At 42.6% G+C, this 18,380-nt stretch overlaps 1 protein-coding gene across 1 annotated transcript in view; it reads right to left on the reverse strand.

Moving 5' to 3' along the window:
- Positions 1-2,082: 2,082 nt before the first annotated feature.
- Positions 2,083-18,380, reverse strand: part of LOC309346435 (meckelin-like) — a 32,584-nt gene continuing 16,286 nt past the window's right edge. The window contains exons 15-24 of the mRNA XM_081870195.1: positions 14,124-14,226; positions 12,332-12,462; positions 10,407-10,547; positions 9,532-9,612; positions 8,349-8,465; positions 7,411-7,527; positions 6,822-6,917; positions 5,704-5,806; positions 4,268-4,410; positions 2,083-3,091 (exon numbers count right to left, since the gene is read on the reverse strand). Coding sequence (XP_081726321.1) covers positions 3,011-3,091; positions 4,268-4,410; positions 5,704-5,806; positions 6,822-6,917; positions 7,411-7,527; positions 8,349-8,465; positions 9,532-9,612; positions 10,407-10,547; positions 12,332-12,462; positions 14,124-14,226 — 1,113 coding nt within the window. The 3' untranslated portion in view covers positions 2,083-3,010. The remainder of the gene's footprint in view (positions 3,092-4,267; positions 4,411-5,703; positions 5,807-6,821; positions 6,918-7,410; positions 7,528-8,348; positions 8,466-9,531; positions 9,613-10,406; positions 10,548-12,331; positions 12,463-14,123; positions 14,227-18,380) is intronic.

Below are 18,380 nucleotides of genomic sequence, written 5' to 3' on the forward strand. Positions count from 1 at the left end.
AAAGTTAATAAGGGCCAAATTAGATATGGTAAGTGCATTATCATAGAACACACCGGAGTTTGTTTGTTGTTTCAATAAAGGGGAAAATTTCTATCAGGACCACAATACAGCATTCAAAAAGAGAAGAGAAGGTTTCAACATCATCTAGAGATACTAGTGAGATATGACCCCTCCAGACCTATTTGCTTGCACAAAGCTTAAGCAAAGATTAGACCATATCCAATCTTTATTGAACATTCATTCCGATTTGTTTGTTGGGCTGTTAAATGACCATGAGCATTCATCCTGAATTACTTGTTGGGTGTTTACATGTCTTCGTGTTAATCATTCCTTCATCCCACACTTTTCAATGCATTTCCCTGAGACTTTCCAAATTGCAAAAAGTCCTCCCCACCCCAAAGTGGATTTATGGTGCTAGGGCAGCAGATCAATTTAACCCACTTTAAATGCACAAACCTACAGTTCTGGTTTACAATTGAATTGCTCCTGCAAAATGCTGACAAGCCTGGAGGTGCACTAAATCACATGGCCAAATTCAAAGACAACCACTCAGCTGTGTGTTTTTATTCTGTTCCCAGTTTGGGGTAAAGGCAGATTTTAAGCTATTTTCCCCGCAAAGCTCAGCAGCAAACTCTGTTCGAGAGACCTTTCCCCCCCCCCTGCGCCCCCAGTAACAGCCATTAAAACCGGCCCATTCATTCTGTGGCCTGCTGTGGTCAATAGTGCAGTAATTTAGAATCACTCTCAAGACAAAAGGAGATTACCGTAATTTTGTCTTTAGCAAATACCAACCTGTGATGTGCCATGAAGCACACACAGGGCCCTAATATACACACACACAGCAGTCCAATAAGTTACCATCATTATTAATTTATACGACTGAATCAAAGTAGCAGTCTTCCCCACCTCCTCTGGGAAATAAGACCCCAAACTTGCTATGCTGCACACGAGTAGCAAATGGGCTGTGACTCCACAAGGATTTCGTGTTCATTATTTTAAGGAGTGTCAAGGACACTGGGACTTGAACCAAGAACCTCAGGTCAGAGTTGTACTAAGTCAGACTATTTACCTATCTAGCCTGGTATTCTGTGGATCTCCAGTGTCTCAGGCAGAGTTATTTCCCCCTCAGCTGCTATGTGATTATTTTAACTGGAGATGCAAAGGGCAAAATCTAGGACCTTCTGTGTGCAACGCCCACCATGAGTTATGCTCCTTCCTACATTAGTATGTGCTCAGGTCCTATTCAGCAAAGGTGGATTCAGTAGCATGTGACCCAAACAAGCACCTGAACTCGTGTGTGTGTGTAAGGCTGAGAAGCTAACTATTACTCTAAATGTATCCATCAACTATCCAGCAGCTGAAACAAATAACACAAAAAGTTCACATTCACTTGTAAAGCTGATGACAGCATTACGTCATAATCTTTTTAATTTTTAAGAAAATGTACAACATCAATGCCCAGTAAACAAATGGTACGTGTGCCAGAGTGTCTGTAAGGGACTATGATCAGATCTATGTGCACAAATCAGCTCATACAAGTATAAATCATGAAATGCGCCACAAACGTGATTTTTAAAAACTCAATGTGTTGTTGTTGGCATCTGTCTATCTCAGGATACAATGGAGGAGTGTGCCTTTGAGGGTGAAGTCAAACCATTGGAAGGTTACATCGCCTGCTTTGGCTGTAGAGACTGATGTGGGAGAGTCATGTTTTGTTGCAGCCAGGACAACGCAATGTATTAAAACAATTACCGGTAATTGGAGGGGGAGAGCTGAAGATATTCCTTGCCTGGGACACCATTTTAGACACTGCCCTTTAGACACAGAAGAATCATAGAATCATAGAATCATAGAGTTGGAAGAGACCACAAGGGCCATCGAGTCCAACCCCCTGCCAAGCAGGAAACACCATCAGAGCACTCCTGACATATGGTTGTCAAGCCTCTGCTTAAAGACCTCCAAAGAAGGAGACTCCACCACACTCCATGGCAGCAAATTCCACTGTCGAACAGCTCTTACTGTCAGGAAGTTCTTCCTAATGTTTAGGTGGAATCTTCTTTCTTGTAGTTTGGAACCAAGAGAATGGTGTTGTGTAAAACCGGGCACCTGAGATTGGCTGGCTGGTAGGAGGCCTTTAGACTGGCCAGCCATATGTGCTTAGAAGTGTAATTTAATGCTCTCTCACACAAAAGAACAGTACCTCTTCCAGTTGTGGCTAAACTTTTTCATACCAAGGGCTGCATCAACACATGGTCAGTCCTTCAGGGGCTGAATGCCAGAATGTGTGACCAAAGTGTAAAAGTCAATATACTTCTAATACTACTACTAAGATGAAGAAGGAAAACATTGCAAAAACATTGCAGGGCGAGTAAGATAAGAAAAACAACTGTTAGCCTCATAGAATCAGAGCAAGGGATCCATGGGAGCAGTCATTTTTAAATATTTTGTTTTTAAATAATCAGTGTTGTGGGTATTGAGCCACAAAAAACTATTATATGCAGCCCATGAGTCATGTTTAAGCCTGCAGTCCAACCACTACCTTCTGTTCAGCAACTGACTGCAGAGCCCATGGTCTGTGATTGTTTTTGTCCTGTTGGAACATGCAGGAGCACAGTATTGGTGTTTTGTTTCATTTTGCTTTTTTACCAATTCACACCCACTAGTGCTGAAAATTTCAAGCCAAGAAGTGCTAAGGCCCATGTGTGCTGGGAAGCCATGCAACTTAAAATAGGTATGTGAAGATTTACTGTTACTTCATTGCTACTTTGGGAAAGATACATGGCCAATGCTCAAAGGCACTTATGCTACCTCACATGCTTTGGCACTGAACTTTGACAGCAAGAACAGATTCCCTGGGCAGAGTTCTGCAATTCATATGAAAGATGTGCATGCCACAGTTCTGGGGATAAACAGATAAGGTGTCCTAAATGTTTCACTACATCTTCAATTAGCAGCTGCAACCCCACAGCCAGGGAATGTAGATTCAAGATTAACAGCTTGTTGTTCAGTTCTAGATTAGGAATTGCTTCTCCACCAAGGTTTTCTCAGCCAGGTTCCTCCTTCCAAGTGTGTTGCGAAGCATCTTCACAAACTGAAAGTCAAAGTAGTGCAATAAAGACACATGTCTATTGCGAAGGTACCCAAACTGTGGCACATGGAGCACCAGTGGTCCACCAGCTGCATTCAGGTGGCCCATGGTGTGTTTGTGGACTTTTGGTTAAAATGGGAGGCAACACACCCATCACATTAAACATGTTCTTGGTTTTCTCCTGTGTCCAGGGGCGTCTTACCCATAGACGTTAGTGGCGTGGGGTGCCAGATTTTGGAGGGCGCCACAGGCTGAGTGTCCAGGAAGGAGAGTCAGGGAGTGCTCCCTTCCCTTCTCTGGGGTAATCCGCTGCTCTCCTCTCATCCGCCCATGGAGCGCACTGCATCCGGTCAGGGAAGCCCCTTTGTATCCCCTCCTGCTGGGGCTGACTGGGCACCTGGCGGGTGCCATCAGGAGCAGGTGCGGGACAGGGCGGGGGTGTCTCTCCCACCCCTCTCTGGCCGTGTCGCTGCCTGCGTACCTCCCTGTGGAGTCTGCGAGCAGAGCAGGGAAGCGCCCTGTGCAATCCTGGCACCGAGCAAGGATGGGACAGCCGCCGAGCCACCTGATCTGCTTGCTGGCCTTCCTGTCGCACAGACTTCCCTGGATGGGGGAAGGTAAGGGGCACTGGGCGCTTAGAGGGAGGCTTTGCAGGGGGGGGGGGCGCCGGAGAGATATTTGCACCACGGCGCCAGATATGCTTAAGACAGCCCTGCTTACGTCTACTGCCTGACAATTCCATTCCGTAACCCTCAGTTTTTACCCACTCTCACAATAAATGAGAGGGGCAGAACCCTCCACTGCTTTCTCCATTCCAAGCATATTTTTAAGAGAGTAAAATTAACATCTCATCCTCAATTTCATATTCTCTCACTTTCTCCAAACTTTAGTTCTGCATCAATTGGCATTTTTTTTTCTTTTTAAGGCCTCATGAAAATCTGTCACCATTTTAGTGGGTATTTCTCCCAATATATGTATTATTGTATGCATTGGTTGGAGAAGTCCATCACTAAATTGGGAGAACTGTGAATTTCAAAGCATAGCAGCATTTCAGTTTGTGTATTGATTGTTTTGCGAAGTGAGATGGGTACGTATGAAAATGTGAACTGACCTAAATCCCCACCCCAATCCCTACTCTTGAGAGATATATCATGCACCTGGTGTCACAAAACCATTTACCTTTTGCACGACAAAGGTCACAATTGTTGACAGTACAAAATCCTGTGCTGCCAAATCTACAGCAGAGAAGACAAGGATTTCAAAGAGCAGCAGCACCAGTTCGTGACTGTAGAAAAGTGTTCTGCTAAATAAAGCACGGTCATCTAGAGGAAGAGGAAAATAGTATCTTTTTCAGATTTCCACCCTTTTTACTCTCATAGCAATTACTGTACTCTGTTTCTGGGGGAAAAAAATTGCACCCCAAAATAGAATCTGTATTGCCACATCCAGACCACACACTTGAAACATACAGTGGAGGCTGGACCATTAGGGCAAATGGGTCACTGTCCCACTAGGGTTGCCATACGTCCAGAATTTCCCAGATATAGCTGGGTTTTGGCTATGTCGATTTTGGTGAATTTTGACATTGTGTGTATGGATTTTCACTTTTTGAAATATGGCAACCCTATGACCCTTACTTACAGTCAGCCAGGGGGTGGCTCTGCCTGTCCTGGCTCTGGCTCCACCTACTGGTGGACTCCCTGCTTCCTGCTTTACCAGTCTTAACAGACACCAGCCATCACTTAAAGCACTTTTACACCACTTTAACAGTCATGGAAAATCCTGGGAACTGTTATTTGTTAATGGTGCTGACCTCAGAGAACTACAATTTTCAACACCCTGAACAAACTACAGTTCCCAGGATGATCCATGACGGTTAAAGTGGCATAAGTGTTCTTTAAATGTATGGTGTGCATGTGATCTAAGCCTCTTTATAACCATAAAGTCTTGCAGGGTCAACTTTTGTTGTCCATCTGTTAGTCTCCATGCCACAGGAAAATAATTTAAGAGTGTGTGAACATCTACAAATATCAAGGAGCAGTATCCTAAATGTGGGCACGTCTCACAGACTGGTATAATGGTTAGTGACATACTTCAACCATCAGTGGTACAGTAAATGGCACATATCCATTCCTTGCATTTGATTGGTTTCTGTTTGAGCAGTCATGGGCTCATTCATCTCATTATGGAACTCAGCATCTCCCAGGATTGTTAAGAACTGGTAGCTCTGTGAAGTCAGCACCCTTAACGAAGTTAAATTCCTGTGGCAGCAAGTGTGGTATAGCAGCTAGAGTGTCATACTAGGACCAAGAAGACCAGGCTGAAATCCCCACTCAGACATGAATTTCAGTGGGGGACTTTGAGCACTCACTGTCTCTCACCCTAACCTTCTTTGCAGGGTTGTTCTGGGAATTAAATGAGGACAGGGAGAACCAACTATACTAACTTGAACTCCTTGGAGAAATCAGTGGGATATAAATGAAATAAACCAATAAATATATTGTTAAAGTAGCACAGTAGTTCTCTAAATGTATGGTGTGGATGTGAGCTAATAAAAGGCAATACCCAGTGCAGAAGCTTACAAACCAATTCCCACTGATAAGTGTTTGGAATACCATTATAGAGAGTGGAAATGTCCCCTGGTTCCTGGAACTCCATGTCCATGATCCGCTCCAGGAAAAATTTGTCCTTCACCATGTAGTCCATATCTTTGTATCTCTAAAGGGTGGAGAGAGTGAGGAGACAATTAAAAGTGAAAGAAATATGTCAGTACAAGATGACTCACTTATAATTCATTTCCAACACAGCTGGGCCTGCACGATGAAACTAAATGCACAAAGACAAGGGGGAAAACATTAACTAAGGGTACTTCCACATGGCAGTTTACTGTGGACTCATGTGTTCCTGCTCATGTAAAGAAGCTGTGGGCTGCATCCACATGACACCACCATCAAAATGCCTTCCTATATTATGTTACAAAAGCCTGGTACCTGCCCCCTCTCTCTGCCAAGCAGTGGCCAGAGCACATGGGATCACAGGTCTGTGCCCCTTTGGAGAATAGAAGACACTGTGGAAATGATCGTGCTTTAAGAAATAGGGTTTATTTGCCTATTTACACCCTCAGTCTGCATGGAGGGGGTCCAGATCTTACAGCATGCCCCAAAGCATTGCAGGCAGTCCTCCCTCGCGAAGATAGATCTCAGCCTTCCTCCTTCCCAGAAGCCCCTTGCCCTGCCCCAAAGCAGTTACCCTGGCAACCATCCAAATCTCCAGTCTCTGATCATACCTGGAGCAAGATGTTCCATTGTCTTGTTAACGACCACCATGACTCTCTTAACAGCCCTGGTTTGGCTAGGCTACCCTTCTATTATTATTTTAAGAAGACCTGATAGACCACCCAGGCAGTGGTCCATCTCTACCTTTCTCATCTGAGTTATCATTGGCTTGCTTGGCAGAAAGAGTCCCAGTGAGTAGGCAAGCAGTGACATGTTATGCTCCCCCTCACCATTGTCTGGGTCAGAATAAAAGGTGAGCGAGCAATGGTGGAAGAGCAGCTCCAAGAGGTTCTTGTCAGTGGTCCCTTGGTTAGATGCCTGACTATGTTGGTCCTTGACACTGGCCCCCATTGTTTGCATATAAAGCAAAACACTTTGTGTAGAACAAACTATGGATACAAATACCCAGTACAAAAAAAGGTGAATACAGTAGTAGATAGAGGAAGCCAAAGACTCACATGTTCAAAAAAGGAGACCAGAAAGCGGTTCAAGGCAAAGTAGCCATTTAGTCTCTGTTTGTGAAGGTCAGGTCGGATGTGGGCTCCTCTGGGAACCTGTCACAGAAAAAGTGCACAGACTTTTAAAGTTTGTTCCAGTTACTTGGCATTCCCAATTGAAGAGGTTTTTTTTTAAAATACATCTATTTGTTTTCACTCAGATCTTGCCTTTGGCAGCAGGGATCTTGGCTCAATTTTCACCTGCTGTTCTGGAGCGCTGGCTTCCATGCACAGAGTTTTAAATTAAAAAGTGGAGGGGGAAACGGGAGGCTTGGCTGTAGCCTAGCAGGCTGCTGCTCCTTAAAGGAGCTCAGCAAAAGAAAGCTCAACTAAGGTTAGCTTTTGAAGTGAAAACAACCAAGTTTTGTGGCACCCTGAAGACTGTGGGGAGCATCCCAAAGGCCAGACAGAGAGTCCCAGAGTCTGCATGTGGCCCCCGGGCCTGACAGCTTCCACCCTTGAAGGCATCATCATTTCTAAGTAATACTTTGCACAACTGACCAATATCTTTGTCTAACAATTACTGAGAAAATAGGATTAGGTACTGTACCTCCATGAAAGATAGAGTTATTCTGTCATAGAATGCTCGAGTCCTGTCTGTAAGAAGCACCTCAAATGTTTGCACATCAGAGTAGGCCTCCAGGCCTCTCAGAGCACAGAGGTTCTCCTGTGGAGAGAACCAATGGAAGGGGTGGAAAGAATAATAATTGGGAAGTACAAAGCATAAATATCAGAGATCTGACATCAGAGATCTCTTCTGGAGAGGGAGGGAGAGACGTGCCAGCCAAGGCTCAAACCATATTGGAGTTCACATTCCTTTGACTAAGGGTATGTTCACATTACCATCTTAAAGCGCAGTGAAGTTGTTCCCTGCCCCCTGCACATTTCACAGCTCTTTACCCCCTAGTTGTTCACATCAACAGGGCTTTATTTATGTCAGATTTGTTTCTGTAGACACTAGGCAGCGTTGACTGGGCAGGGGATGTCTTGACCCTCTGCCAAAATGTTCATACAAACAGCTTAAGGACTAGGCCTAAAGCGAATTTAAGAAACAACTCATGTAGCATTTTATAACAAAGTACAGGATACATATGCCTTTGAGATAACGTCAAGTAAACACGGATTAAAACCCAGCACCAGAAATGCAGCGAGTGCCCAGGAAATAGGAGTGTGAATAGAGCCATAGAAACCTTGCCCCATGCCTTATTTTTGCACAAGACCTAGTGGAATTGATAACAATGTTCCTATTATTGTGGGCAGGGTGATGGGGTGACTATAAAATCCACAAGTTCTACCTTTCAACTCCCTCCAGTTTCAGTTGAATCATGATCCCCATAGCCTTGTAAAAATAGTAGCTAATGGGGTTTAAATCCTGACAAGCTCACTTGAAAATGGGCAAATCCAACAGGGAGACATAGCCTTCCCAGGTGTGCAAAGTAATTGTCATAAAGAGAAAGGACAGACAGATAGACCAGTAGACACTATTACCTCCTCCTTCCTGATATAGGTGAGCATGGTGTCCATGCCCACATCTGCCTGTCCATGGACACTTCTCCCATGGATGTAGAAGCCATAACATCTGTGTGTCAAAATGAACACTGACACCTAGAGGGACAGGGAGAGGCAAATGAAGCATGCAACCATTTATCAAATGGGCAAATACAGTTTCAGAACATGTTTGAACACGATTGTAATCAAAGCTTGTTTACAGATTAACAATGGCACAATTAAGACTCCCCTCTAGAGTAATTCAACCACACCCAACATATCTGGGCCTTTTGGGGGCAGGTGCCCCAGTTAAGGAATGTCCTCTCCCCAGGCAGACGAAGACTTTAAAAAATCATCACTCAATCATTTTAGTATGGTTTTAATTTACCATCAGATGGCTTTCATACTGAATGCATTTCATCTACTGATTTTACCTGGTGTTGGTTTTTACTTTCCCCAGTGCTTTAATGCTGTTATTGTTTTAAGAATTTTTAAATTTGTTTTCCTACTATTACTACTGTCAACAAATACTACCATCAGCAGCAGCTTTGGAAATTCTATTCAAATTGAACAGCAGATTGTAAATACACTGAATAAACTAATCAGTTACGAGTCACTAGAAGGCCTGTATACTTAATTTGTTCTGATAATACCCTGCTTGCCCATCTTGGAGCAGGGTAGCTAACAAACTGGTCCTGTGGTGACTTTGGCTAATGGCGCATGGCCAAACGTTTATCTCTGTGCAACTGAGCCAATTGTTGCTCTGCACAGTTTTGTTATTGGCTTGTCTTATGATTGTAATTTTCATATTTATTTATTACATTTGTATGGTTCTCTTCTCCTGACATTTTATCCTCACAACAACCCTGTGAGGTAGGTTAGGCTGAGAGACAGTGACCAGCCCAGGGTCACCCAGTGAGCTTTATGGCCAAGTGAGAATTTGAACCCTGGTCTCCCAGATTGTCTTCTAACCACTATGCCACACGGGTTCTCATAGCATTCAAATAAAATAATAACATTTTATTATTTTAGTGAAGGTGTATTTTTTAAATTTGTGATATTTTTGTAATCCACACTGGGACCATTGGGTGAAGGAATACAGTAAATAAGTACATGAACATAAACTGCTTAGCAGTTTGAATGATTAAGCTGCACTGTGTTAAATAAATATAATGCGACTCACATTGCTCAGGGAACAAAGATCAACAAACTGGTGAATCTTGTCCTCTACAAACCGCTCATATAACCCAACAGAAAACAGCACCTGTTTAAAAAAAAGGCATGCTGCCTATAATCACCCTGTAATTATGGTAGGCAAGAGCACACAGTAGGTTCCTCATCAGCATCAATACTCAAAGGGTACCTCATTTTACAGAAGGGGTTCAAGCGCATACTGGAGAGTTAGATTTGCACAATTAAAGTGCTCTGTTAGGCTGCCAAGGATGGCTGCCTCTCTCATTTTTGTGTTATGCCATGCTCCCCGTGGCAACCATTTTGTGTTTTACCACAACCTCTCCATGGCACCCATTTTGTGACTGACACCCCAAGCCAGCACTCTTTCAAAATCCAAAATGTGTTCACTAGTCCGAAAGGTTGGCGGCCTTGGACTTATTTCTTAATATAGCAAATGAGGTCTTTGAGGGTGTCCTACAACATGCACACAATAAGATTGCTCACTTCTTTTGTCATGTTACCTACCTAAGGACCTTTCAAAAACGGTTAGCTATTGCTCTTGATTTTGCATTTGTTACATTTTTCCACACTAGCACTAAAGGAAGAGGAGATGTAGAATGACCAAGGTAGCCCTTTATTCTAGGGCTAGCATCAAGGATATATATATATATTCTTAGGCTGTGTACACACTATACCTTGGAAACACATTCTTTCCCTCAAACAATTTTGGGCACTGTCATTTACTCCTCACAGAGCACAATTCCCCAAAACCCTTAACAAACTACAATGCTGTAAATTCTGAGAGACAAAATGTGCTTCAAATATGCTTTTAAGCTATAGTGTGTACGCAGCTTTAGTTAAACCAAACTCAGTGAGAAAGATCACCTGTACAATCCCCACTGCCAGCCAAACAGAAGCAGCAATCCCAAACCGAAGAATTGGGCTCCAAGGAGCATGATAGGCATTTGGTCCCGGGTGCAGATTCACATTCAGGTCTCTTGATGTGAGATTCTTAAGCCCCACCACCTAGAAATTAAAAGAAGCCTGTTTGGTCCCCACTTCAACAGAACATAGTGGGATTTGGGCCTAAGTCTCTTCTCAACCTCACTGAGTGGCTCCCAGACCCCCCATAAAACTGGATTTGACCAAACTGCGGGAGGCAGTGGAAGACAGAAGTGCCTGGCGTGCTCTGGTCCATGGGGTCACGAAGAGTCGGACACGACTAAATGACTAAACAACAACAAGAGTTGAGAGGGCTGCTGAGTCAACCACATTGTAACTTGGAGAATTAAAAAGCTTTAGAAATGCCCAATTTATAAGTTACATGAAGACACTGTAAGGTCATAGGTTAGGCCCATGGTTTATTTTATTTTCCTTTCTTTAAATATTTTTAAACTGCACCGCCATGTTAAAAACGCTGCAAGGTCTTATAAAAACTAGAAGTACAGTAATTATTTTAAATTGTCTTTACTGTGTCAAACACTTCAGTAAAAACTGATGGGCAAAGGGTGATGTGGTGTTGGCCAATAGCTTAAATATCTTAACAAAGGGGATCAGACAAATTAATGTAAGCAGAGGGGCCTACCAAGGATTATTAGTCATGATGGCCCTATGTGGTGTAATGTTGGAAAATGTCAATCACTTCTCCTACCTAGGCAGTTATCTTTCCACAAGGGTCAACACTGATGCCGAAATCCAGCATCACCTGAGCTCTGCGAGTGCGTCTCTCTCCCGACTGAAGTACAGAGTGTCTGAGGACCGGCACATTCCCAGGGAAACCAAAATGCTTGTTTACAAAGCTATTGTACTACCAATCTTGCTGTATGCTTGTGAAACATGGACCACTTACAAACGCCATCTCCAACTTCTCGAAAGATTCCATTAACGGTATCTCCGAAAAATCTTACACATCACTTGGGAAGACAGGCGAACTATTATCGGTGTACTGGATGAAGCAAAAATCACCAGTGTTGAAGCAATGATTCTTCAACATCAACTTCGTTGGACTGGTCATGTTGTGCGGATGCCTTATTATCATCTTCCAAAGCAACTACTCTATTCTGAACTTTAAAATGGAAAGCATAATGCTGGTGGTCAACAAAAGAGGTTTAAAGACTGTCTCAAGGCAAATCTAAAAAAAAGTCGTATGAACACCGACAACTGGGAAACACTGGCCTGCGAGCACTCCAATTGGAGACAAGCCTTCACCATAGGTGTCATGGACTTTGAAGACACTCGAACTCAGAACGCAAGGGAGAAACGTGCTAAGAGTAACGCAAATCCACACCATGATCAAATCCCGCCCGGGAACCAATGTCCCCACTGTGGAAGGACGTGTGGGTCCAGAATTGGCCTCCATAGTCACTTACGGACTCATTGTTAAAACAACCTTACTCGGCTACAAGTCACCGCCAAAGAAGAAGGAAGAAGATGATGGCAACCTCCGTGTCCTGCCTTCTAGCTTCTTCCTCCATTAGTCTCAGTGTTGCCCTTGTGGAATTTAGCATGTTACCTCTGCCTGTCCTGGCTCTGGCTCCACTTACTGCTGGTCTCCCTGCCTTCTACCCTACCAGTCCAAATGGACACTTCCTCTCCTCCTGCCTCTGAGCTGGCCCTTAGAAAATCTAACTGTCTTCCAAGTTTGGCAGAAGTTTTTGCACCCCTGGTGATCTGTGCAGAAGGTTGTGCATGCTGTGGTCCTAAGTATATTATATCAGTGACCTTGAGAAAGAGGAAAGTTATCAGTAGCAGAGCACAGATAGCAGAGCACAGCAGATACTTTCTTTCCTTAATCTCTCTCTCTCTCTCACCTCCAGTAGCAGCAAGACGGCAAACAACTGGAGTGAAGGGTTCACTTTTCTGTGGGTCTGGATCTCGTTCCACTCATTAGCGATCAGAAAAGTTCTCCAGGCACTCACAGAGGAAGTAGCCTTCTGATATCCTGAAGCAGGGGAGGGAGGTTAAAACACACACACAATGAAACTGAAACAATTGGCTTTATTTGAAGACTCCACACGAGCTTATCGGATTCTTGGCAAAGTGCAAAGCTCAACGCCCTTGGGTTTCCTTGAGCCTTGCTTATGTTAATTTACCTCTCCTGATATGAAATCGTTACAATCTGAAGCAAGCTTGCTTCCTGGAACAGGCTCCTGCTGATTTCCCAGAAGAACCGAGGGCCTCAAAGTGATTTGCCAACACTAATTAAACAAGCAAGTATCACACAACAGCTGTGCGAATGTGCTGTAGGTAACATTGCCCTCATTTTCCTGGGAGTCAAAGCTTTAGATCTTCAAGAACATCCTCCGGTAGCAAGCACACGGTGTCAAACGTTTCATGCTCCATCCCAGAAAATGCTAGGAAGCCCCATGGCCACCCCTTTTTTCCTGAATAGGTGGCAGAATGTAGTAGGTGGCAGAATGAAAAGGCATGTGAAGGGATGCAAGATAAGATGGGGTTTTCTTTTGGCTGTGTTTTAAACTAAAATGGCTGAGCACAACCCTGGAACTGGAAGCAGTCACAGGAGACTGGAAGGGAAAGCCATCGGATGATTCTTCCTAGCTAATCAGAGATTTGTAGATGGAGCAATGATTGGCATGCTGCCCTAGCAGCTATCCTCCTTGGCTAGCCCTAGATCATGGGTAGCCAGTGAGGTGCTCTCCAAATACTGCTGGATGACAATCAGTCCCATCAAGTATGGCCATTGATCAGGGATAATGGTAGTTGCAGTATAGTCAACTTGAACCTTGTGTGGGGATTACACTTCAAGGATGGTACATATGCACAAAAACATGTACAGTCAAACCACCCCCTTAGAACCACCTCTACACAAACATCCTTACTTTTCTAGAGCCGGCATAGCAAACAGGTCTTACCCGTCAAGCAAGGCAGAGCTCTCTTAAGCTCCCTGCCTTGGTTACAGGGTTCTAGGAGGCTATTGAGAGATCTCGCAAGGCGCCCGAGTTCTCGCGAGATCTCCAAGAGCCCAGTGAGCAAGGCAGACAGCTTAAGAGCTCTTTCCACACCAGGAAAACCCTACAACACAAAAAGTTTTTAAGCTCTCCGCCCCCTGTATTTTTAATTTGTGCAATTTTAGCTGGCTGGCCACCAAGTGCATAAAGCAGAAATCATGCAAGTTAAACATATGCAAGATGTGAGTTGACTGTACAACCATGTCTAAAGAGCACCACTCTGTCTATACGTGCCCTGCACAGAGATGAAATGGAGAAAGTGGACAGAGACAAGTTTTGTACCCTCACTCCTAACATGACAATGTGTGGACACCCAATGAAGTTGAATGTTGGAGGATTCAGAACAGACAAAACAAAGTACTTCTTCAAATAGTGTATAGTTTAACCATGGAATTCACTCCCATAGGAGGCACTGATGGGCACAAACTTGGATGACTATTAAAATGGATTATACAAATCTATGGAGGTAAAGGCTATCAATGGCTACTAGCCATGATTAGCTATGTTCTGCTTCCATGGTTGGATGCTTTCTTTTGTCTGTTTTGAAATTTCCAACATTCAGTTGCTGCCTTCAAACCACTGCTTTCTTACAGCCCTATACACAACCTATCAGAAAACAAAGGCAAACTTTTACCCATAGATGCTTTTGCCGTTCCTCTCTCCTTTGGCTTCTCCCAGTCTATCAGGAAGATGGAAACTGTTAACTGGGTTATCAGAATATGTATGAGGTCCAAGCTCTGGAACAAAATCATCCACAGAGGGTTATTTCTCAGTGATGCAAATACAGGTTGTCCAGAGGTTTAGAGTGTGACGTTCCCAATAGCAGCTCTCAAACCACTGGCCCCAGTGCCTTAGGCAGAGGCATACTCCAAGCCTGAATGCCAACGGCCCCTTTAAATTCAGTACCCTATGGTAGGGTTCATGGCAGAATCAGACCTTTGTATCTGGCCCTTGGCACTCTCCCCAGAGTGTCTCCTAAAAATGTACCCAAGTGTCAAAGGCCACGGCAAAGAGGTGCCTCTCTACCCTGGAAACACGTGGCCTTCCATATGCTGTAGGACTAAACTCCCACTGTGCCCAGCCTGCATGGCCAATGGTCAGGAAGGATGGGAGTTGTAGTCCAGTAACATTTGGAGTGAGTCAGGTTTCCCTACTTGAAATTACAACAAAATAATGTAAGTTAAGCCATTCTGAACACTAACATGGTATATACCATATATTTCAGTGTATAACACGCCCCCATGTATAAGATGACCCCTATTTTGGGGGACCACAGCAAAAAAAAATTGGGGGGAAATTGTCCAAAGTTGTTGCGCTTTTTTGGGAGAGGGGCACAGCCACCAATCACTCTACAGCCTGCCCGCAAATGCAGACGGCACGCATCAACATGGCAAACAATTGTCTGCACACTCACCAAAGAAAACCCGACAGCACACTCAACGCAATCACAGCCGATTGCACACACGCCTCGCCACTACTGTTAATAGCCCGCCCAACTGTCAAAGCCGCAGCTAATCATCAGCATGCCTTTCCGCAGCAACCAATCACCACAGATAATTTCCTGTATAAGACAACCCACAATTTTATTTTATTTTTTTCATATAATATTTTATTAAGTTTTACACAGAAAAACATAAAAAAGCAAACATTACATAAAAATAAAAATAAAAAAGTACACAAATAAAAAGGGAAAAGAAAATTTTAACATATAAAAAAAAGAACTCACATTCCAGTTATATTATTCAAAACCTTATTTTCCTTACTTCCACCCGCCTCCCGGTCTTGTATTCTATGTAATAATTAGTTCAGCAAGATCATTCTTATTAATTTTCGTCCTTCGTCCCTCCCTTTGTACTCTTATTTAACTTAATCACTAGAACCCCTTCTTTTCATTTTCAATGTCCTCAACATTCAAAAATTTTACAATGTTTTTGTAAATAAAGTTTAAACTTCTTCCAGTTCTCTTCCACCTGCTCTTCTCCTTGATCTCGAATTCTGCCGGTCATTTCAGCCAGTTCCATATAGTCTATTACTTGCATCTGCCATTCTTCCAAGGTGGGTAGATCTTGCGTCTTCCAATGCTTTGCAATAAGTACTCTTGCTGCTGTTGTAGCATACATAAAAAAGGTTCTGTCCTTCTTTGGCACCAATTGGCCGACCATACCCAGGAGAAAGGCCTCTGGTTTCTTCAAGAAGGTATACTTAAATACCTTTTTCAGTTCATTATATATCATTTCCCAGAAAGCCTTAATCCTTGGGCACGTCCACCAAAGGTGAAAGAATGTCCCTTCAGTTTCTTTATTTATTATCGGGCAAGTGGTAGATTTTTGCAAGTTTGACTGGGGTCATGTACTACCTATATATCATTTTCATAATATTCTCTCTTAAGGCATTACATGCCGTGAATTTCATACCGGTGGTCCACAACTGTTCCCAGTCAACAAACATGATGTTATGACCAACATCTTGTGCCCATTTTATCATAGCCGATTTTACCGTTTCGTCCTCAGTATTCCACTTCAACAGCAGGTTATACATTCTCGACAATATCTTAGCATTGGGTTCTAACAATTCTGTTTCCAACTTTGATTTTTCCACCTGGAAACCAATTTTCCTATCCAAATAGTAGGCCTCTCTTACTTGAAAATAATGTAACCAGTCTCGCACCTTATCCTTAAGTTTCTCATAACTTTGCAATTTCACTTTGTCTCCCTCCTGCTCCAGAATTTCCCAGTATTTTGGCCAGTTAGATTCCATATTAAGCTTTTTCAGGGCCTTTGCTTCCATAGGTGAAAGCCACCTAGGAGTTTTATTTTCCAATAAATCTTTGTATTTCATCCAGACATTAAACAATGCTTTCCTGACAATATGGTTTTTAAATCCTTTATACACTTTAGCCTTACCGTACCACAAATATGCATGCCACCCAAAAACGTTATCATATCCTTCCAAGTCTAAAATGTCTGTGTTTTCAAGAAGTAGCCAATCCTTCAACCAGCAAAAAGCTGCTGCTTCATAATATAACTTAAAGTCCGGCAGGGCAAACCCCCCTCTTTCCTTTGCATCAGTAAGAATTTTGTATTTTATTCTGGGCTTTTTGCCCTGCCAGACAAATCTAGAAATTTCTTTTTGCCACTTCTCAAAACAGTCCATTTTGTCAATGATTTGTAACGTCTGAAACAAAAACAACATTCTTGGCAATACATTCATTTTGATAACAGCAATTCTACCCAGTAAGGAAAGTTTCAAGTTTGTCCAAATTTCAAGATCTTTTTTCACTTTTGACCAACACTTCTCATAATTATCTTTAAATAAATTTACATTCTTCGAAGTCAGGTTCACCCCTAGGTATTTCACTTTTTTCACCAATGTTAAACCTGTTTCTTCCTGAAACCTTTCCTTCTCTACTGTTGTCAAATTTTTCTCTAAAACCATAGTTTTAGATTTGTTCAATTTAAAACCTGCCACCTGACCAAATTCTTGTATTATTTCCAAAGCTCTTTTAGAACTAGGGATTGGCTCCTGTAATGTCAGTACTAGGTCATCTGCGAAGGCTTTAAGTTTGTAGTGTTTAACTCCGACCTGTATACCCTGGATCTGTTGGTCCCTTCTAATCATGTTCAGTAAGACCTCCAGGACTGAAATGAAAAGCAAAGGGGAAATTGGGCAGCCTTGTCGTGTCCCTTTCTCTATCTTAACTTCTTCTGTAACTGCATTATTCACTATTAATTTTGCCTTTTGTTCTGAATAAATCGCACCTATACCGTTTCCAAACCTTTCTCCAACCCCCATCCCTTGCAAATTTTTCCTCATAAAACTCCAAGAAATATTGTCAAAGGCTTTCTCCGCATCAATAAATATCAAAACAGCTTTTGTGTTTATGTTAACTTGTAGCTTTTCCAAAATGTCAATTAAATTTCTCGTATTATTTGACAGTTGCCTGCCTGGGAGAAAGCCAGCTTGGTCTTTGTGAATCATTGTTACTAAGACTTTTTTCAATCTTCTAGCCAAAATATCAGCAAAAATTTTGTAATCCACATTAAGTAGGGATATGGGGCGGTAGTTCTTAAGTTGTGTCTTTTCAGTCTCATATTTCGGTATAAGCGTGATGTAAGCTTCTTTCCACGACTCCGGCGCTCTTTTCCCTTCCATAATTTCATTGCAAACCTCCATTAGAGGTTGAATTAAGTAGTCTTTCATGTCCTTGTAATATTTGGAGGTTAACCCATCCGGGCCTGGAGACTTACCTAGTTGCAAATTCTTGATGGCACCTTCAACCTCCTGTTCAGAAATTTTATCATTCAGTGTTAATTTATTCTCTTGAGATATTTTTTGTAATCCATTTCTTTCCAAAAATTTCTCAATTTTAATTTCATTCTGTGGCCCTTGTGAATACAATTGTTTAAAGTATCTCTGGAAGCAGTCTTGAATCTCCTGTGGGTTTTGTATATTTCTTCCATTTACTTCAAGATTAGTAACAGTGTTTAATTTCTGTCTTTTCTTCAGCTGCCAAGCTAGCAGCTTTCCACACTTATTGGCCGATTCAAAGGTTTTTTGTCTCATTTGTTTAATTTTCCATTCTATGTCCTGATTGACCATTTTCAAATATTGTGCCTGGTGTAGTTTAATTTCTCGTAAGATATCTTATGACTTAGGTTTAATCCTTAATCTCTTCTCGCCTTCTCTAATTTTCTCTAAAATCTTTTCTTTCTTCTCCTCTTGAAGTTTCCTCCTTAAAGCATTTTGCTGTATCAAAAACCCCCTCATTACAGCTTTGCTTGCGTCCCAGATTACTCTTTTCTCCACAGTAGTCTTCAGGTTTATTTTGAAATAGTCTTTCAGTGTTTTTTGGGCCTTCCTCACAATTTCAGAGTCTCTAAACAAGGTGTCA

The sequence above is a fragment of the Podarcis erhardii genome, assembly GCF_964252035.2.
Source record: "Podarcis erhardii genome assembly, chromosome: 7".
Taxonomy (NCBI): Eukaryota; Metazoa; Chordata; class Lepidosauria; order Squamata; family Lacertidae; genus Podarcis; species Podarcis erhardii.